The following is a 22,244-nucleotide window of genomic DNA, read 5'->3' on the forward strand; positions in this document are numbered from 1 at the left end:
AAATTTCCTGATAGATGCCATTTGACCTTAAAATGGTTAGTCTGTTCTCACCTAGGAAAAGTTACTTTTACCAAATATGTGCAAATGGGTCCAATTTCAAAGACAGCAATTTTATAAAATATTTCTGTCTGATAATCTACACTTGAAAGTATTATTATTTTACTTTGGAATTAACATGTTATTTCACTCATTGGCTTTCTATGCTCCTGTGACATTCTGTTTTATTTGAACTTTTCCTTACTTTAAGTGGCTTCCAAGGCTTGGATGGTACAGTGAGCACTGAGGCTTAGTTGGAACACACTCATGTCTGAGTGACACACATAAAAAAATGCTGGTGAACGCAGCAGGCCGGGCAGCATCTATAGGAAGAGGTACAGTCGAGGTTTCGGGCCGAGACCCTTCGTCAGGAAGCCTTCAGTTAATCCTGACGAAGGGTCTCGGCCCGAAACGTCGTCTGTACCTCTTCCTATAGATGCTGCCTGGCAATTTTTATGTGTGTTGCTTGAAATTCCAGCATCTGCAGATTTCCTCGTGTTTGCATGTCTGAGTGAGAAGGATTCAACATCAAGTTGCATGTCAGGTCACCTGAATTCAAGCCTTGTCGAGTTTATTGTTTTATGCACACATATATATGACAGCTTGATTGTATCTGGCATTCATATTCAAAAATGTTAAAAAATTAAGCTCAGTTAAAATAAGGACAATCAGAAGCACAAACACTTTCAAACACTTAAAAATAATTTCAGTCATTTAAATTAATTAACTATAAAATGTACTCTCTGGGGTTCTGTTTGTACTGATGTCCATTATTTAATTTTTGCCCATTAGTTGAAAAATGTACAAAGTCATTCGACAGTATTGTAATGAATGGCATAATGGCATGTAAGAACACTTACTAAATGTACAGAGGAGACTGATTCTGCTGTTTGAAGGACTTTTGAATTTAGTAACATTATGGGAGCTCAGTTGTGTGTGGGGGTGCCCATAAGACAGGCACCCATTCGTAACCCGAGGACAGACTGTACTGAAGATTTCTCCAGTTACCCTTCACACTTGCAGTGGTTTCTCTCCATTGAAATTAAAAGGAGCCACAGATCATAATGCATCATTAGCAGATGTATTGGCACACACCACTGACTGCAGGAATGCATAATTTCAGTGTAATTTGAGTGACAGCTTTGATCATTTATGAAGATTTTTCATGTCCATCCACATTTGACCATGAAGTTTGAACTTCCTCACAGTTGGAGGCACCAGCTTTTTTTCCCTTTTTTTCTATTTACTATGATAAGGTTAGAATATGGTGCAGCAGATATGTTGTACTGTGGAAGCTAGAATCTTCGCCATAATTTTAACATTTTTTGTTTTGTTGCTTAAGTACTAGTTATGCTTTAAAATACTTTGATACATATGAAGGGAATTGTTAATCTTTTCTTCTTAGAACCTTGATGCTTTACATGATCATCTGGCTACCATTTACCCCGGGATGCGTGCGCCATCATTCCGATGCACAGATGCCGATAAAGGGAAAGGTCTCCTTTTACATTATTATTCAGAAAGGGAAGGTTTGCAGGATATTGTAATTGGAATAATTAAAACAGTTTCGCAGCAGCTTCATGGCGCTGAAATAGATATGAAGGTAAGATCATAAAATCTGCAGTTTTAATAATGGAAGTTAGAAAACTGAGACTGGGAGGCAATATGTGTTTGGTCACTATCAATTAATGTGCCAGAGTATTGCCAATCTTAGTGTTCTCTGTCACATGAACATGTTGAAAATGAATGCAATATTCTACCAACTACTTAGTAGCATTGTAGCTCACTGATAAGTTGCTTCCATGCTGTGTCCAAAATTTATTTGAAGAATTATATAATCCTCCACTTTATTGCAACATTATCTTTAACCATTTAAAATTTTAACATTTATCCTTTCATTGTTTAATTATATTATTTGCTAATCCAGTTCTACATTTATTGTAACTGAGATTACAATATGTATGGATTGTTTGTGATTTGGACTAGGAAGAAATGGCTTTAGACTGGAGTCTTGCCATTTGAATGTGTTTTACTAGCTATATCATTTCTTAACTGGAACATGTGCGGTTAAGTCTTGATGTTTGTAATTGGTATGATATTGGAATTATGTTCCTGAGTTTCCAGTTCAGAGTGGGAATAGGATTAATGGAATAGCTCTGTCACATGAATACTCAAGTAGCTGTAGACTCTTCCCTGGATTTATCCTGCAAATTTTATAGAAGAGAATTAAAATAGTTGTAACATAGCATTCTTTGGGCCTGCTTGCATATCCATTATTGATTGAAATATTGTAGCCAGAATCTCTGTTGCTTCAGTCCTTACTTCCTCAACTTTTAAAATAATCCTTTCTTGTCCGTATGATTTTCTTTTTGAGACATCTGTATAAATTCATCCCATCCATCTCCTTGTACCCAACCAATTTTTCTATCAGCTTCTCATTTATGAAATGTGTTGTCAGTGAAAACAGAATCAAGGATCTCACTTGGTATATGTTTTTATTTTTTTATAAATGCTCAGTTATGAGCCGTATTAAATATATGCTTAAATTGCTGGTTTTGATAAAGAAAGATAACAACAGATAGTGTGCATCAGGTTTTAGAATGAACATTACTAACAGTGAAAATTGCTTATTTTATTTGATGCTTTTCTTTGCCTGAGACTGAAGAGGTTGCTAAGACAAATCTCTTCTTCATTTTAGGTGGTCCAGCAGAAGAGTGAAGAGTGTGATCACATTCAATTTTTGATTGAGCAAAAGGATTCTGAAGAAGTGGCTTTTTCAGAAGATCTGGATAAGTTTGAGGAGAACAGTACCCAGGAATCCAGAATTAGTCCATTCACCTTTTCCAAAGCATTCCCCTTTCACATCATGTTCGACAGAAAACTAACAGTAACTCAGTCTGGCAATGCAATATATCGCGTCCTTCCACAGGTATCTATCCAGTAGGAATCATAAGATGATAAACTCTGTTATGGTCTCGGTCTCTATCTCTATTTCAATCTCTATCTCTCCCTTCCCCCCTTGCCCTGTCTGGTTCTCTCTCAGACACGTATCTAAGTCTCTATCTCTATTGGTCTTTGTCTTTCTCCTCTGTCTCTGTCTAACCCTCTCATTCTTTCCCATTTGGATGGCATAGTGGTGCTGCAGCTAGTGCAGTAGGTTCACCAATGTAGTGAAGGCCATGGACCATATGCATTAAATAGGACTAGTTTCGATCAGGGCTCTCCAGCCTTTCTTATACCATAGAAGAGTATCGTCATGCAAGGCGTCCATGGACCTCAGGTTAGGGACACCTGATATAAATAAATAATTGATAGTTGGCATGGTCACAGCAGGCCTAAGGAGCCTGTTTCTGTGCTGTGCGATCCTACAACTCTGTAATTTTAGCCGAATTTTGTTTTGTTGAGGACTGAAAATACTACATGGCATCGAGCAAGTTTTGCAAATAATGGAGACTATAGAGCATGCAAGGAAAGTACAGTTCTATCCAAGTGAGTTTTATCAGTGAGGAAAGATAATAAACTTCAGATGTTGGAAGTCTGAAATAAAAATAAAAAGTGTTAAAATATTCAGCAGGCTAGGCAGCACCTTTGAAGAGAGAATCACAGTTCTCAGCTCTTTCATTAAAACTAGGGAAAGTTGCAGAGGAGGGGCCAAGATAGGTGAGATGGTGTTAAAGGCTTGTTAACTATAGCTGGTTCAGCGGAGGAGATGGTTATAGAAAGAAGTGAATAATGTTAGTGGTGGAAAACAAAAACTTCTGTAGGGCTTAATATTGAATTCAGCAGTTTTGAAAAACCAGGTTTTCCAGTTCAGAATTGGGTTTATCATCACTGTCGTATGTCATGAAATTTGTTGTTTTGTGGCAGCAGTACAATGCAGTGCATAAAGAATTATTACAAATTACCATAAGAAATATATAATAGTGGTAAAAAGAGAGCAAAATAGTCAGGAAGTGTTCATGGGTTCATGGACTGTTCAGAAAAAGCAATGGCAGACGGGAAAGAGCTGTTCCTAAAATGTTGACTCTGCACCTCTGCCTCCTGTACCTCCACCTTAATGGCGGTAATGAGAAGAGAGAATGTCCTGGGTATTGAGGGTCCCCACTGAGTGATGCCACCTTCTTGAGGCACTGCCTTTTGAAGAGGTCCTTGATGATATGGAGGCTAGGCTCCTAATGGTCATTAACCCTTGGCAGCTTTTATTTATCCTGTCCATTGAAGTCTCCATACTAGGAAATGATGTAACCACTCAGAATGCTTTCAACTGCAGAAATTTGCTCAAGTCTTCAGTGATGTACCAAATTGGTTTGCATTCCTGTTGCTTAAACCTCCATTTCGTCAAAGTGCACATAAAATCTGCCCTCCCAAGTCCTAGCTGTATTTCGGGGAAACCCAGCTTTTGTTTGCATTTGATTTTCTTCTCTTTTGTCTTAGATGATGGAGAAATTCAATTTGTGGTCTTGAATGATGGAACTGTTAATAGAGTAAGGTTTGTAATTTTTCCTCACTTTCTGCTTTAGCTGCAGCCTGGAAATTGTAATCTCCTGTCAGTTTTCTCTTTGGTTCGGCCACATATTGACTTCTCTTTTCATGGAATCCTCTCGCATATTAACACAGTTTTTGTGTTAAGAACTAAGGTAACCCTAGCTTCAATTCTTTTACTACAAACTTAATCAAAATCATGAAAGAAGTAAATGATTTAAAAAAAAATGTGTATTTTACTTACCTACCTTAGGACGACCTGCTGAATGTAGGAAAGGCAGAATCTTACAATGAACTAATGGGTCCTGAGATCTGCTGTTTGCGTTTGAAGGGGCAGATGATCTATTTACCTGAAGCTGATAATATACTTTTCCTGTGTTCTCCCAGGTATATTTTTCAATTGTTAAGAAGCTGTACATTAAGTTTACAGAATTTCTAGAACAAGGTGTATTTATATTAACTTTTAAGTAGACTCTTCTCCTTTTCAAAGATGTGAACAGAAGAAGAAGGATCAGAACAAGGCTGAATCCTTTCCTATTCTCATCTGACGTTCACTAAGATCATGTAAAATCAGTTAATTCATGATCCCAGTTTAACTACAGTACCCACAATATCCAAAATCTACCAGTCTCACTCTTGCGTATCTACACTGGCAAAGAATGCAAGGCTTATATATTTAAATGGTTCATGGACCATTGAGTGAAGAAATGTCTTCTTCATCATTAACAGCAACATTTCTTCTAAAACGATGATCCTTCGTTGGCATAGACAACCTCAGGCACAAATGGCGGGACACTCTGTGTCTAACAGCAATGAAAAGTTGAATTCTGAGATTACTACCAAGTCACAGTCAAGCTTTGCAGTGGCCATGTAGATCAAGTGAAGTCTCTCTTCTTCTGCTTCACATTTAGTGAGATTACTTTTACCCATTCTACCATTATCAAGATCCTGAGGATCACCATTGACCAGAATTTCCTAAACCAGGCACTCTATAATAATCACTTGTCAGATACTTTATGCGAGTCACTTCATAAACCCATTCTACTATGTGTATGGTTGTGGAAGAAGTGCTGTGCAGTATATGAAACACTGAAGAGATCTCTCCAGTTGCTTCTTAACCAATTGAAGAGAACTCCCTGTGTCTTATTCTGTAAAATTAGAACCAATTAATTCTGACAGCTGATTTGTCCTCCAATTGTACCATTGTTGCTTCTTCAAAGCCAGGGCAGGACATCAGCCAGCTGTAAAACCTACGGGTGGACATATCATTGGAATGCCATTATAGCCTTCAACCCCTTACCAAGAATGGAATTCAGAGCAATGATGAGCCTGGATGATAGGTCAAAGCTTTCCCTGCAGGCACTAAACCTTGAACAGCTTCTCTCTCTGGTATCAGATGTTGCCTCGAGATTGAGTCTGCACATTCAAAAATGGGGTTCCTCACCAGTTCCATGCTGAAAAGGATGGTCTGTTCGTTTCACATAGCCTGAAGTTCGAATCTCCTGTGTTGCCAGATATCCTATTCAATGTTTCAGTCAGATTGTACAATATTCTCAAGAATTTTTATTTCTGTATCCTTTTTTTAAAGTCTACAGTTGGTCTGCATACTGTTTGTGCACAATTCTATCCATAGCCAATTGGATGGAACAAAGGAGATATACATAGCCATTGCCTGAACTGGAGAATAGTCTGCCTTTGCTGGGGTAGCTTTCTTTGGAATGAAAGGAGAGATAAATAGAGTTGTATAGAATTATGAGGGGCCTGAACAGGTAAACAGGAAGGGGCTCTTTCCTTCCCAAAGAGGTAGATAGTGAGTAGATGTGGATTTAAATTAATTGGAGAAAGCATTAGAAGGGCCATGAGGGCCAGAGGGGCATAGATCAAGAGGGTCAAAGGCAGAATTAGCTTAAAAGTCAATTTTTGCCCTGTTCTGAGCTGAATGGCTGCCTCTTGTAAATTACAATGACATTTTCTACTTTGTAGCACAACAGAATTTTGACAAGGTTGAATTTTGATTATTTTCTGTCCTATGTTTCATTCGTACTGTTGCTTTGTTTTGCATAGCTTTGGATGCACTCTTAATGATAAATGTTGTTAATTTTTTTTAAGATAGCTGATGTCTTCTAGTGAATTTTCATTATAATGGACTTTCAAATACTTAGGTATTCAAAGGAATGTAATAAGCATGCATGTGATGGCATGTTTATATGGAAGCCTCAATACAGATAAACTTATTTATCTCTGTAATCCATCAGTAAAGTATATAAAAAATCATCTTTAATTTAGTGTAATGAATTTGGATGACCTGACAAGGAGGGGCCTGTACCTCAGTGATATCCCGATACATGATGCTACACGTGACCTTGTTTTGTTGGGCGAACAGTTTAGAGAAGAGTACAAACTTACGCAGGAACTAGAAATCTTGACTGATCGCCTGCAACATACACTGCGAGAACTGGAAGATGAAAAGAAAAAGACAGACAGGTAAGCCGCATCAGGCTGGGAAGTGGAGCGTGCACATTCTTTGCCACTGATGCCAACTTTTCTTAGGCCAGAAAGCTGAGAATAGAGGGTATACTAAGTTGTCAGGAAAGGCTGGAAAAGCCAGGATCATTGTTGTAATAGAGATAGGTAGAAATGAAATACAGTAAAGTTACGTAAAACTATGAAATGTTTTAATAATCAGTATCAGGTTTAATATCACTGCCGTATCTTGTGAAATTTGTTGTCTTTGTGGCAGCAGTACAATGCAATACATAATTACCTAAAAAGCTGAATTACATTAAATATATATATAAAACAGTTAAATAAGTAGTGCAAAAATAGAAATAAAAAGTAGTGAGGTAGTGTTCGTGGGTTCAATGTCCATTCAGAAATAGGATGGCAGAGGGGCAGAAACTGTTCCTGAATCATTGAGCATGTGCCTTCAGACTTCTGTACCTCCTTCCCGATGGTAGCAGTGAGAACAAGGCGTGACAGTAGTTTGGGTACTATAGTTTAGCAATTTGATGGTAGGATAGTTAATAGTAACAAAATTGATGTCAGTAAAGAATTTGACAAGGTTTAGTATTGTCGACTGATCTAGAAGGCTAAAGCACGGGATCCAATGAGAGCTGGCGAATTAGATCCAAAATTGGCTTAGTGATAGGAGGCAAAAGGTAGGTTGGAAGAGAGGTCGGTGATTCGTGGTGTACTGCATGGATCTATGCTGGGACCTTTGCTGTTTGTAATATATTTTAATGATTTGAGTATAGGGGTAGGGGTTAGGATTATTAAGTCTGCGGATAACATGAAAAACAATGATGTTATGGATAGTGCGAAAGGTTTTCTAAGGTTGTGCCAGGGTATAGATGAGACAGAAAGTTGGGTGGGATGTTGGCAGCTAGGAATGCTCACCCTTTGCAACTCAGGTCCTTCATTAAGAAGTGGTGCTTGTGTACCTGAGTTGTCCTTCATAAATTCCACAGTCTTCACCATTCAACCAGCTGACCTATCTCACCCTTACGCACCTCCTCACAGACATAGTAGAGCAGATACAATTACTGCTTTTAAGAGTTATTCAGACAATCAGTTAAAAAGGCAAGGCACAGAGGGATACGGACCAAATATGGGCAAAGGATGGTTATCATGAATAGAAGGTCCTCTTTCTGACCGCTATGACTCTATAAGCAGAGGAGGCGTTTAAGATAATTGGCAAAACAGAAGGGGCGGAAGTGAGAAAATTTAATTTTGCTTAGCAAGTTATCTGAATTGCATTCCCTGCATTGAGTGATCCATCCAGATTAAATAGTAACTTTCAACAGTGAGTTTATCTAAAAAGAAAAATATAACAGCAAAGCTCCAGAGAAAGAACAAAGAAATGAGATAAATTGTTAACTCTTTCAGAGATTTGGCTTAAGCACAGTCGACCTCATTTTGTGATTATTCTACAGTTTACTCACCATCGACTGATAATAAAGTAAATGGAAAGAAAGTCACCACTCGTTTGTTATTTTTTATCTCTCACTTCCCAGTCCTTCGTATGATAAGCTGTGTAAAACTAAAATTAATACATATCTTTTGGGTTTTAAGATTATATATATATTTTTATGGGGTTATGAGTTTTTGGAGTCATCTAGCCATTAGATAAAATGTGAGAAACTATGCAGACAAAAGATGAACAACACACAAACATACAGTATTTAAATAAATGTTCAATTATGCTAGTTCTTTGAAGCGAGCCTATAAGTAACTATTTGCGTCTTTATTCTGAACAGTTTCCAAGGAAATCCTTTGCATCATTCATAGTGTATCATTGATTATTAGTTGGAGGGGCCACAAACCAAGTTGTGAAGTCCTATCACTGATAAAGAGGACCTGCTTGAATCTTATTGATAGGCGCCTTAGTCTCAGGATGGCTCAGAACCACAATGGTTCACAACTCAATCCTTCCTCGAGTCCTTTTCCCCAGTTGGCAAAGACCTTTTTTTACTCCCTCTCCCTTAATGCTGCTTAACTCTGAGGCTTAAAACCTGTCTTCACCTCACCCAACACATAAACAAGAATTGTAACCTACATGTTTTCTGTCATGCATTGAACAGTAGTGGAGAATATGCAGGCAATGTCTTTGAGACTATTGTTTCAAAAGGGCCTGTTCTATAGCAAATGTTCTTTGGGCCTTCTGCAGCAGAATTTTACAGAGACCAACAGGTACCTTGTTGGCCTGCAGCTCATCTTCAATTTCATGTGCCAAAATTTACTATGCCTCTATAGTATTGTGTGTATTTCTTTGATTTCCATCCTTCTGCAGATTTTCTCCTGTTTGTGTTCCTCTGTGGCTGTTACTTGACTTGCTGAGTTCCTCCAGCATTTTCTGTGTGTTGATCAAGATTTCCAGCATCTGCAGAATCTCTTGAGTTATGATTGTTACTGATTATTAATTTCCTATATCCAGTGGCTTTGCTGAATTAGGCATTATTAAGTTAAAGCCAGATAGTTTTTATTTGGAAGCCAATGGCTTAAGGTTGGAATATTTAAATATTTTGAAAATCTGATATATACATTCACCTGCTTTCAGATTACTGTACTCAGTTCTTCCCCATTCTGTTGCTAATGAGCTGAGACACAAGCGTCCTGTTCCTGCTAAACGTTATGACAACGTAACTATCCTTTTCAGTGGAATTGTTGGATTCAATTCTTTCTGCAGTAAACATGCCTCAACTGAGGGAGCTATGAAAATCGTAAATCTCCTCAATGACCTTTATACAAAATTTGACATCCTCACTGATTCACGCATAAACCCTTATGTGTTTAAGGTGAGTTATCCTATTTTCATTTGACTCAGTTTAGAAGTACGTGCTATTGACTAGAAATCTGATTTTGTTAGTAACAATAAATGTAGTAATGTGTGTGTTACTGTATTATTCTAAAATCAGTCCCAATTGGAACCAGGTTTCAGAAGTAGAATACAAGGCATAACTATTGCTATTTTGTATGTCTGACACCAATGAATGAAAGCAAATGTCCTGCACACTGTGGACTTGGATGTGCTCAGTAAAAATGGTCTAACAGAATCATCTAGAAGTTGTCATCACTGATTTTCTTTGCCTAATTCCACAAGCTCAGGATGATAAATCACCAGTGGAAGGTATTCCGCACATCGACTCTCACCCTGATCTTGGGTGATTGCCTGGAAAGAAAGCTTTCCTTATAGCCGACAATATCTTCTGCAAATTCTCCTTTGAAGGTTACCAGAGGATCTATTTCCAACGTATTTTCAGCAGTAACAGTTCAGTTCTTATTCAGTCATTGCAGAAAAATAAGTCATCTTCACTCTGGCCGCCTTGTCATTACCTTCAAGTTATATTAAAGTTCCTTGATTTTGAACGTATCTCCTCAGTCTAATGTGCCACAAGGAGGAAAATCTGCTTCTCCAGTCTCTCCAGATTACAGGCAACCCCCACCAACTGTTACCCAAGTAACTAATGAGTATACTTACTATAACCCAAAAATTTGAGATACAGAATAAAATTCACTCTCATGGAATTTGTGTGACAAAAGTAAATAAATAAGGGCAAGATTTACTTTTTTTTCCAATTTGTGTTTCTCAGTGCAGGTATAGACAAGATAGTGATACAGACCACCTTCTAGGGCTGCAACACTCCCCCCACCTGTTATCTAGATCTGCTACCTTACCCCACCTGTTTCCACTTGCGCAGAATTGTCGTTTCTACCTTCCCTGTCCCCTCCCCATCTGGTTCCAGCTGCCCATCACCCCTCCTTTAGGGGGTTCCACTTTATCAACATCCAACCTCTGCTCTATGTTCACCTTCTCCCCCCCCCCCAATCTTTTTCCCTTATCTGTTTCCACCTACCAGCCACCAGCCTCTTGTCTTAATACTCTCTCCCCTTACCTGGCCTCATCTATCAATCATCTCTCACCTCATCTGGTTCTACTTATGATAAATAACACTTGATAATATCAAACCCTGTCGTATCCCTCCTGCTCTCCTCAGTTCCGTTGCAAGGTCTCAACTTGAAACATAGTTGCCTCCACAGATGCTGCTTGACTTGCTGAGTTCCTCCAGCAGTTTGTTTTTTTTTTGCTTCTGAACAAATATTTGATCACTTATCCTATTATTTCTATACTACATGTCAGATTTTATCAGATGACACTGGTGTGTTTTTTATTGTCCAGATTCTGCTGGCCATGGTTGGCAACTCTGAATATTTAGCTTTCAAATCGCTACAAATCTCTGTGTAGAAAAAAATGTTTTGCTATGCTCTATCACCCATGGAGGGCAACAAGTTTACTAAAATTCCCTGTGGAAAGTTGTATCAGGCATGGCAATCAAATCCCCAATGTCAACAAGGATTCTAAATCTGCAGATTAATATGCAGAGAGGTAGCCGTTTTAAATTATATTCCTACAGCTTTTGATTATTTCTGTATTTTACTTCAACTTTTCTGATTTTAATTTTCTTCAGTTTGTTTTACTTTTGAAATAATTCTTCAAAATAGTAGTTATTAAAAGTCGCTGAGTGTCAGAGATACTTAAAAACTAGCAAACGCAACATTGACCGAAAACAAACCTCTCTTCCCAGCTTTGCCTCTTTATTTTTGGCTACCCCCAGTCTAATTATCGTTTAAACCCTGCCAAAGACTTTGTGGGTGTGGAGAGTCAGCCCAGGGGAGTCCATGTGTGCAGAGACTGCGGACTGAGATTCCTGTCCAGCACAATTTGGCCCATTGCCGTTGAAAGGCTCTTTGAAGCTAAAGAGTTGAAAAGAAATATAATGAGGTTGACTGACTCTGATTTCAATTAATACAACAGTTGAAATATTATAAGATCAGTTACGTCTTCAAATTTTAGATTGTTCGTTATCTTTTTAAAATCTTTTAATTAGCCTGTACTTGCTGTTTATTTGTTCAGGTGGAGACGGTTGGTGATAAGTACATGACTGTGAGCGGCCTGCCGGAACCATGTGTCCATCATGCTCGCTCTATATGTCACCTGGCATTAGACATGATGGAAATTGCAGGACAGGTGAAGATTGATGGAGAACCTGTGCAGGTTAGCCTTGCAAAGCTCTGAGATATATATGATAGTCACATCCACCTTCTCTCTGGTATATTTAGAATCCTTATAAATCTCCATGTCAAAATGGTTGTTGTGGGTAGTGCTTGTCACTCTCACTTTTATTTTCCACCGCTGGCATGCAGTCTTGCGAAAAGGAGAGCTGAATGTGTAAGTCTCTCCAGGCCAGTCCATAGCCACTCCAACAGCAAATCTCATGTGGTGCCTCCTCGCTGGCGACACAGGGAAACTGAACTCCTTTCGGACTCAGGATGAACTACAGAGGACGGGGAGGAGGTCTGGCCCCTGCACATATAACATGCAGGCCCACCGGTGTGTGGACATGACTTGGTGCTCGAGAGCCAGATCACTAGTAGCTATGGGTAAGTAGCCCCACTGCCTTGAGGGTAGCCTCAGGAGAGACGAAGGCTACGGGAATAAACCCAAATCTGGAGTGGAGCCCCTGGGCATCATTGAACATCCTTCTGGCAGCTCCTGCAGCCAAGCTGGTGCCAAGTGTATTGCTTCATAAGCTTTCCTTTGGACTACACTGGTGAGGCTGAGAAGAGGATCTTGACAACTAGGCATGTCAGGGTTTCAGCAAATAAACATTCCATTGCGAAAGAAAGATTCCATGGAGAATGGAATCTACGTCCTAGGCTATGGATGAAGTTAAGGATGGTAGTTAGTTTAAAATATAGCCTATAGAGTTGTAAGGAAATAAACCATGGAACTGTGTCACAGAGAAGATTAGTATTTCACTGAGACCATGCCATTTCACAGAAGTGCCATTTGTTAAGTTCCATTTCCCTGCTTCACCCCTCCCCTACCCGTTAACTTCCCTCTGGGGCCCCTCCAATTTAGTCTTGAAACCTTGCCTCTGCTTCTAGCACTCTGTAGGCAGTGAGTTCCAGTTCATTAGCATCTATTATATAAAAAAAAGAACTTGCACATAAATCTCCTATTTGTCTCATTCTAACTTTAACTCTGTGTCCCATGCATCCTAATATAATCGACTAAGGGGAGCAACGTTTCTTTGTCTACCTCATTAAACCTATTGTAACCTTGTACAACATTTTCAAATGAGCACCCTTTGCTCCAGGGACAACAATTGCAGCTTTTACAACCTGGAACTATCCTAACAATCCTTCGTCATAGCCTCTCAACTCAGAATTAGAATCAGGTTCATTATCACCGGCATGTGACGTGAAATTTGTTAACAGCAGCAGCAGTTCAATGCAATACATAATTTAGCAGAGAGAAAAGATAATAAATAAAACAAAAAAAATAAACAAGTGAATCAATTATGTATATTGAATAGATTAAAAAACATGCAAAAACAGAAATACTGTGTGTTTAAAAAGAAGTGAGGTAGTGTCTGTTGTTGCATGAATGAAATCACTGGAGAGAGAGTTACTGGTAGATACAAAGCAGTTTCTTTATTCGACAAAACAAGGTACAGCAGGCATACGGAGACGCTTTCGGTGGAAAGGTCTGCTGCCCAACGTGGGGCTTGATATTTATTTGCTACACACACAAAGGACAAATCCATATTTACAAAGTATAGACAATGCTTTCTTTTGAAGCTACATACAAACTTCACACCTCCCAATTACATCCATCCCACCAGCGCCAGCAGCATCAGGACTGGTATTCAGGAATCCATTGTTCCAAAATTAATCCACAATACATTTATTTAGTATTTTATGTGCTTAACATGAAGGACAATCCATATTTACAAAGTATAGATAATACTGTCTTTGAAACTGCATGCAAACCTCACACCTTCTCACCAGCAGCATCTGGACTGGTATTCCGGTATTCACCGCTTTTAGGAAATGTATTGTTACAAGTGGACTGGGATTCTGATATTCACAGCTTTTAGAAACATAGAAACATAGAAAATAGGTGCAGGAGTAGGCCATTCGGCCCTTCGAGCCTGCACCGCCATTTATTATGATCATGGCTGATCATCCAACTCAGAACCCCGCCCCAGCCTTCCCTCCATACCCCCTGACCCCCGTAGCCACAAGGGCCATATCTAACTCCCTCTTAATTATAGCCAATGAACTGGCCTCAACTGTTTCCTGTGGCAGAGAATTCCACAGATTCACCACTCTCTGTGTGAAGAAGTTTTTCCTAATCTCGGTTTTAAAAGGCTTCCCCTCTATCCTCAAACTGTGACCCCTCGTTCTGGACTTCCCCAACATCGGGAACAATCTTCCTGCATCTAGCCTGTCCAATCCCTTTAGGATCTTATATGTTTCAATCAGATCCCCCCTCAATCTTCTAAATTCCAACGAGTACAAGCCCAGTTCATCCAGTCTTTCTTCATATGAAAGTCCTGCCGTCCCAGGAATCAATCTGGTGAACCTTCTTTGTACTCCCTCTATGGCAAGGATGTCTTTCCTCAGATTAGGGGACCAAAACTGCACACAATACTCCAGGTGTGGTCTCACCAAGGCCTTGTACAACTGCAGTAGTACCTCCCTGCTCCTGTACTCGAATCCTCTCGTTATAAATGCCAGCATACCATTCGCCTTTTTCACCGCCTGCTGTACCTGCATGCCCACTTTCAATGACTGGTGTATAATGACACCCAGGTCTCGTTGCACCTCCCCTTTTCCTAATCAGCCACCATTCAGATAATAATCTGTTTTCCTATTTTTGCCACCAAAGTGGATAACTTCACATTTATCCACATTAAATTGCATCTGCCATGAATTTGCCCACTCACCCAACCTATCCAAGTCACCCTGCATCCTCTTAGCATCCTCCTCACAGCTAACACTGCCACCCAGCTTCGTGTCATCCGCAAACTTGGAGATGCTGCATTTAATTCCCTCATCCAAGTCATTAATATATATTGTAAACAACTGGGGTCCCAGCACTGAGCCTTGCGGTACCCCACTAGTCACTGCCTGCCATTCTGAAAAGGTCCCGTTTATTCCCACTCTTTGCTTCCTGTCTGCTAACCAACTCTCCACCCACACCAATACCTTACCCCAATACTGTGTGCTTTAAGTTTGCACACTAATCTCCTGTGTGGGACCTTGTCAAAAGCCTTCTGAAAATCCAAATATACCACATCCACTGGTTCTCCCCTATGCACTCTACTAGTTACATCCTCAAAAAATTCTATGAGATTCGTCAGACATGATTTTCCTTTCACAAATCCATGCTGACTTTGTCCAATCATTTCACCGCTTTCCAAATGTGCTGTTATCACATCCTTGATAACTGACTCCAGCAGTTTCCCCACCACCGACGTTAGGCTAACCGGTCTATAATTCCCTGGTTTCTCTCTCCCTCCTTTTTTAAAAAGTGGAGTTACATTAGCCACCCTCCAATCCTCAGGAACTAGTCCAGAATCTAACGAGTTTTGAAAAATTATCACTAATGCATCCACTATTTCTTGGGCTACTTCCTTAAGCACCCTGGGATGCAGACCATCTGGCCCTGGGGATTTATCTGCCTTCAATCCCTTCAATTTACCTAACACCACTTCCCTACTAACATGTATTTCGCTCAGTTCCTCCATCTCATTGGACCCTCTGTCCCCTACTATTTCTGGAAGATTATTTATGTCCTCCTTCGTGAAGACAGAACCAAAGTAATTATTCAATTGGTCTGCCATGTCCTTGCTCCCCATAATCAATTCACCTGTTTCTGTCTGCAGGGGACCTACATTTGTCTTTACCAGTCTTTTCCTTTTTACCTATCTATAAAAGCTTTTACAGTCCGTTTTTATGTTTCCTGCCAGTTTTCTCTCATAATCTTTTTTCTCCTTCCTAATTAAGCCCTTTGTCCTCCTCTGCTGAACTCTGAATTTCTCCCAGTCCTCAGGTGAGCCACTTTCTCTGGCTAATTTGTATGCTTCTTCTTTGGAATTGATACTATCCCTAATTTCTCTTGTCAGCCACGGGTGCACTACCTTCCTTGATTTATTCTTTTGCCAAACTGGGATGAACATTTGTTGTAGTTCATCCATGCAACCTTTAAATGCTTGCCATTGCATATCCACCGTCAATCCTTTAAGTGTCATTTGCCAGTCTATCTTAGCTAATTCACGTCTCATACCTTCAAATTTAGGAAATGCATTGTCAAGGAACAGAAGACTGGTGGCTGAAGCCATTTACTAAGTGTTAATGAACTAAACCCAAAAATTACTCTCACAGTGTCCAAAGATTAAATGTCCTTTTAGGAATTGGATGACAGAAGGGGAAGAAGCTGTTCCTGAATCGTTGAGTGTGTGCCTTCAGGCATCTGTACCACCTACCTGATGGTAACAGTGAGGAAAAGGCGTGCCCTGGGCACGGGAGGTCCTTAATAATGGATGCTGCCTTTCTCAGACACCATCTTCATCTACATCTTCACATTTTTTAAGAGTGTGGTTACTCGAAATAGATATATTTCTCTAGTTGTGGTCAACCAGACCTTTCCTACTTGCAATCCTACTGGCCCCAACTCAGATACTGTTGGTACAAAGTAAAAAGTAAATTTATTATCAAAGTACATATATGTCACCATATACAACCCTGAGATTCATTTTCCTGTGGATATACTCAGCAAATCTATAGAATTGTAACTGTAACAGGATCGATGAAAAGTGCAGAAGACAAAAACTGTGCAAAAAATCCAACTATAAATAAATAGCAATAATCAGAATCAGGTTTATTATCACAGCCTAGCCACAGAGTCATGTGTATACAGAGAGTAGAGCAGTGGACTAAGCACACACCCCTGAGGTGTGCCAGTGTTGATCGACAGCGAGGAGGAGATGTTATCACGAATCCACACAGACTGTAGTCTTCCGGTTAGGAAGTCGAGGATCCATTTGCAGAGGCAGGTACAGAGGCCCAGGTTCTGTAACTTCTCAATCAGGATTGTGGAAATGATGGTATTAAATGCTGAGCTATAACTGATGAACAGCATCCTGACATAGGTGTTTGTGTTGTCTAGCTGGTCATAAAGCCATGTGGAGAGCGGTTGAGATTGCGTCTGCCATTGACCTATTGTGGCGATAGGCAAGTAGCAATAAGTAATAAGGACATAAGATGATGAGATAAAGTCCATAAATTGAGATCACTGGTTGCGGGAACATCTCAGTGATGGGCCAAATGAGTGTAGTTAGCCCCTTTTATTCAAGAGCCTGATGGCTGAGAGGTAGTAACTGTTCTTGAACTTGGTGGTGTGAATCCTGGTGTTGCACTCTGTAAAACTGTAAGTATAATACAAAACTATATCTTTCACTTCAGATCACTATTGGCATTCACACTGGGGAAGTTGTCACTGGTGTAATAGGCCAGAGGATGCCTCGCTATTGCTTGTTTGGAAATACTGTTAACTTAACAAGCAGGACAGAAACCACTGGAGAAAAAGGGAGAATCAATGTCTCAGAGTATACATACAGGTGAGTGGTAGTTGAATTATTTTGGAATGGTGTGATTACATTGGCTGAGCATGGGGACCAAATCATGTTTATGCCTTCCACATGTCTCCAAAGTGACAGTGTATTAACCTGCATTTAAAATTAGATAAATAGTCCTAATTTCCATCTCCTTTTATAACTAGATGCCTTATGAGTGCCGAGAACTCAGATGAACAATTTCAACTGGAGTACAGAGATCTGGTTAGCATGAAGGGTAAGAAAGAGCCAATGAAAGTTTGGTTCCTGTCCCGAAAATGCAGAGACTGAAATATAATTCATCAAAGAACAATGTATAATTTTGGACATTAAACCATGGAAACATCATTAATTTGATATATTCTCAAACATTACCTTTCACAGCAGTAAAATGAACCATTTATTAATTTAAAGGGCATTTTATAAGAACTCTGCCGAGTAGTACGAAAGCTGTTTAAGAGCAAGATGGTTTCTAGTCTTTCTTCATTAAATAAACAAATACTAGCAAGCACCTTTAGGTTTACTTTGGAAAGCAAGGATTTGTGGAATGTGCCAAATCTTACAATATTTATTTAAAAGAACAAGATTCTGTGAAACGCTGATTCACCATGCTGCCAGTTTGTATGGTTTACAAGGTGGAGATGTGGTTCTGCTGTGCCAGCCCTGTTAGAAGTTGCTAACTTTCTGTGGGACCCAAAGATGTGTACTGATTGCACATGAAATCATCCAGTTGGGAAATGTCTGTGGGGGAGGTGTGTGCAGGAGACAGCTTAGTTGCTGAGGTACCCATTCCTCCCAGATTGCATGGACTATTCATTTTGGTGAGGAGGAAGCTTCTCTTTGGCTTGGAAGTGCAACAATAAATGGAGATACAAAATTTCCAGAACTCCATCACCTCAGAATATTGACTCCGTGATCAGCCAAAGTTTTATAACCGTTCTGGGGTTGTCTGAAAGAACACAGGAACAATGGGAAACCAATGTTACTTGGAATCTTAGGATGGGTTCTGTCAAAGTTCTAGCAAATTCTGGGGGTGAGGTGGGTTTGGGAATCTCAGTGATACAGTCAATGATATTGAGCTGAAACGGCTTTAAGAATTGCTGCTCACTAAATATACATGACCTGTACTGAAGGTCTGACTGGGGGGTTTGTGGCCTGCTCTTGAAGGGTTCCACATTTCATGAAGCCTTTGCAGTGGCTTCTAGGGGATTAAAGTCAGTTAAAGGTAGAATTAGAAATCTTCTAATCATTTTCTGTTCATTCTGCATTTGAATTGAGTGTACTTACTTGAAAACAAGTTCTTAAAATTTCTGTTTGTGAATCCAATGATCTAGTCGTAAAATATCTGGAAGTGATGGGTATGTTATACAGTATATACTGTCATAGTTTCTAGCTAGATTTCTTTAAGAAGAAATGTCTACATATTTGCACTTCAATACAGAAACCCTCCGAGTTCAATAACCTTTTGTATGCTTAAACTATGCCGGGACAACTCTTGACAGTCAAGGTCAGAGTCGTTATCATTGTCACTCTCTCAACATTGGCATCACTCCAGGTAGCTGACGACCATAGCTTTGCTGCCCCCACAAGTGTCAGGGAATCATTGGTGCCCTCCATCTATGTGAATATTTCAGCTTCTCCTTTAGCCGACAGGAACAGGCTAAAAACACCCGCTTCATCTATCCATCGTCCCCCACCTCATCTTGTTCTACTTCTCACCTATCAGCCTCTGTCATACTCCTCCTTCTCATCTTAGCTCTGATGCAAGGTCTCAGTCCAAAACCTAGACCACCACTTTGCCTCCACAGGCGCTGCTTTACTTGCATCAAATTCAAATGCAGAATGAACAGTAAATTGTTTGAGGCTGAAACAGTCAAAATCAAGTTTATTATCATTTCCACAAGTACACAAAGATCTTAGTAACAGTAACATCACAAGCACTTAGCATTCACAAGAAAAAACATAATTAAACAAGTTCAAGTTCAGCCATGCATGAATACCCATGAATATAGCCAAATGAAACAATATTCCTCTGGGACAAGGTGCAAAACAGTACCACAGTTATGCACAGCACAAGGCACATATAGCACCTATACGATAGCAAGTAAACATACAATCACACACAAAAAATACCTAGTCCAAGTCCCAGAGTAACATGCCTTGTAAACTGAAGGTGCATGGATGTTATCAGCAAGTACAAGCAGTTCTCAGTCGTACACAAGCAATCCAGCTTGTCCTTCCACTGATTGAACACTGGATGGCAGCATCAATGGGAGGTTTCAGCTCCCAGCCCAGCATGGACGCCACACTGCACCATTTCCGGTGTCTCCTCTCCTGGACTACTGCAACAGGCAAATTACATACAGTTCTTACAAGAAAGAAGACAAATGGAATGAAAAGTCTCACCTGGATGTAAGGCCTTGATGAGTCATAATAGGCAAAAATGAATCATTTAGATTGATCTGTACTGTATTTTATTGACTACACGATTATTTAAATATGGAGGCAAGAACCAAAAGGCACACACACTTATATAAATGTGACGAAAGCCATGGTGTCATTTGATAGACCCCTGAAAGTAGTTTATTACATCTGGCAAAGTAGCTTCTCACGTCGGTGAGTAGCCTTGCTAACGAGATGTGATATATCCCTCAGCGACAACTGAGAAACTTCCCACTCATGGCATAATAATTTTAAACCATAAAAATAGCATAATAAAACTACTTTTTTCCTAACTTTTATCCAATGCAAGATATGATGAATGGAAAGAATATACTTGCTGAGCAAACCTTATGGCTTCATGACACGAGGAGTGATTTTGCACTAGGATAATGATTAGACTGACAACAGAAACCATGTAACAAAATGGGGGTTAATTTATGGATGGACATTGAGACAACCAAATTAATCAGGTTGTGTGCCTGATCTGTTCTCTTACCAATTGGCAAGGAATGATTCCAAAACACCACAATGTGTTAGTTTGTTTTTGTGCCTGAAAATACATTTGCAAAGATTAGCCTGATCACCAAACTAATTCAATAGAGTTATCTGATTCTGCATGATGTTATATAATGTCATGCAAAATAAGATAATATGTATTAAAAAAAAACATCAGCATAAAGACTTTCCATGAAGAAATGGTAAACATAAATTAAATCTGATTGCAGAATTAATTTAAATTTAGTTGATGTAGCTGTGATTTTCCAGTCCATGAATGGTGTGTTCACAGAGGGTAATACTCTGGCTGCTGAATGGTCACCTCTTCCAGATGGGAGAAATCAGATGGACGCCCAATCGAGTTCTTGTGGCAGATGCATCCCAACATGCTGCTGAAGGCAGCACTTAGCATGGCTGATTCTAACATCCCCAGACCTCTGTGTGGCTTCCAGTGCATGAAACTACCTGCAGTTATATCCTTATCATTTTGTTACACTCACTCCTTCTGCAAACTTCCCTCTGTGTCTAAAGGAACAAATGAAAACCTGAGCAACACACAAAAAATGCTGGAGGAACTCAGAAAGTTAGACAGCACCTATGGAGGGAAATATACCGTTCACCTTTGAGGACTGCTGAGTGATTGCAAAATTTACTGCCCCGGTATTTGTAGCATGCTTCACCCATTGCCCATTTGTATTAACAAAAAGCTAAGAAGCCCATATTGCAAATGAAAAATAAAATGACTCCAGGAGCAGCTGATCTCCTCAGTGAAATCCTAGATGTCTGTAATGAGTGCTTCGGTCACAAATCCACAGCTTCATCTGGGAGACAAGGTCATGCCAAGGGTCATCAGAGCTGGTGTAGTCATGCCCATTTTCAAGAAAGGAGGTAAGTCCAGTTGTAGAAACTACAGAGGTGTCTTCCTGCTGTCCATTGTAGGGGAAAGTCACCAGATCTCCTCAACAGCCTCCTTTCAGAACTAAAGAGGTGTCCCCACATCAATGTGCATCCAACATTGCCCAAGTTTTCCCAGAAAAATGCACAGAGCATTATCAGACACTGTTGACTTCACCGACCTGTTTGACTTGAGTTGGGAGGGACTGTGGAATACACTTTGCAAATTCAACTCCATCTTATGCTTTCCCTACCACAGAGTGCAAGCTGTAATATTAATTAACAGCTGTACAAAAAATAATTCATGGCAAAAGCAAGGCTATATCAATGCCCTATATTTGGCTCAATCTTTTTTATTGCATTTTATCTCCAATTAACTTAATGCTGAAATGGATTTAATTGTCAGAACGAAATGCACAACACCTCTAACCTTAGTGTCATCTGCGGATGTACTAACCACCCCTCCATTTCCTAATCTAAGTCATTTATAAAAGTGATGAAGAACAGGAGTCCCAGAATAGATACCTGCAGAACACCAAAATACATCCACTCTGCTGTCACCCTCTGCCCTGTGTGGGCAAGCCAATTCAGAATCCAACCTTCCAACCTTGGGGATCCTTGTCAAATGCCTTACTAAAATCCATCTGCTCTACATGTACTGGTCCACCTGCATCAATTTGTCACCATCTAGAAAATGTCAAACACACTCATGAGGCACGACCTGCCCCTCATGAAGGCACGCTGACTACTTCTAATAGGACTATGCTTAAAATCCCAGGAGGTCAGCAGTTTCTGAGATACTCAAAGCACCAAGTCTGGCACCATCCGTCATCCTACAGTCAAAGTTACTTAAATCATATTTCTTCCCCATTCTGATGTTTGGTCTGAACAAATGAATCTCTTGACCATGTCTACATGCTTTTATGCATTGAG

At 39.8% G+C, this 22,244-nt stretch overlaps 1 protein-coding gene across 2 annotated transcripts in view; it reads left to right on the forward strand.

The window, feature by feature from the left end:
* gucy1b1 (guanylate cyclase 1 soluble subunit beta 1) overlaps positions 1–17,983 on the forward strand; it is a 40,491-nt gene extending 22,508 nt beyond the window's left edge. For both annotated transcript variants that reach the window (XM_072255975.1, XM_072255976.1), the window contains 9 exons: positions 1,442–1,639; positions 2,735–2,965; positions 4,557–4,673; positions 4,772–4,905; positions 6,805–7,002; positions 9,575–9,812; positions 11,930–12,070; positions 17,332–17,486; positions 17,648–17,983. In XM_072255975.1, coding sequence (XP_072112076.1) covers positions 1,442–1,639; positions 2,735–2,965; positions 4,557–4,673; positions 4,772–4,905; positions 6,805–7,002; positions 9,575–9,812; positions 11,930–12,070; positions 17,332–17,486; positions 17,648–17,771 — 1,536 coding nt within the window. In that variant the 3' untranslated portion in view covers positions 17,772–17,983. The remainder of the gene's footprint in view (positions 1–1,441; positions 1,640–2,734; positions 2,966–4,556; positions 4,674–4,771; positions 4,906–6,804; positions 7,003–9,574; positions 9,813–11,929; positions 12,071–17,331; positions 17,487–17,647) is intronic.
* The last annotated feature ends 4,261 nt before the right edge of the window (positions 17,984–22,244 follow it).

The sequence above is a fragment of the Mobula birostris genome, chromosome 4 (genome assembly GCF_030028105.1).
Source record: "Mobula birostris isolate sMobBir1 chromosome 4, sMobBir1.hap1, whole genome shotgun sequence".
Classification (NCBI taxonomy): Eukaryota; Metazoa; Chordata; class Chondrichthyes; order Myliobatiformes; family Myliobatidae; genus Mobula; species Mobula birostris.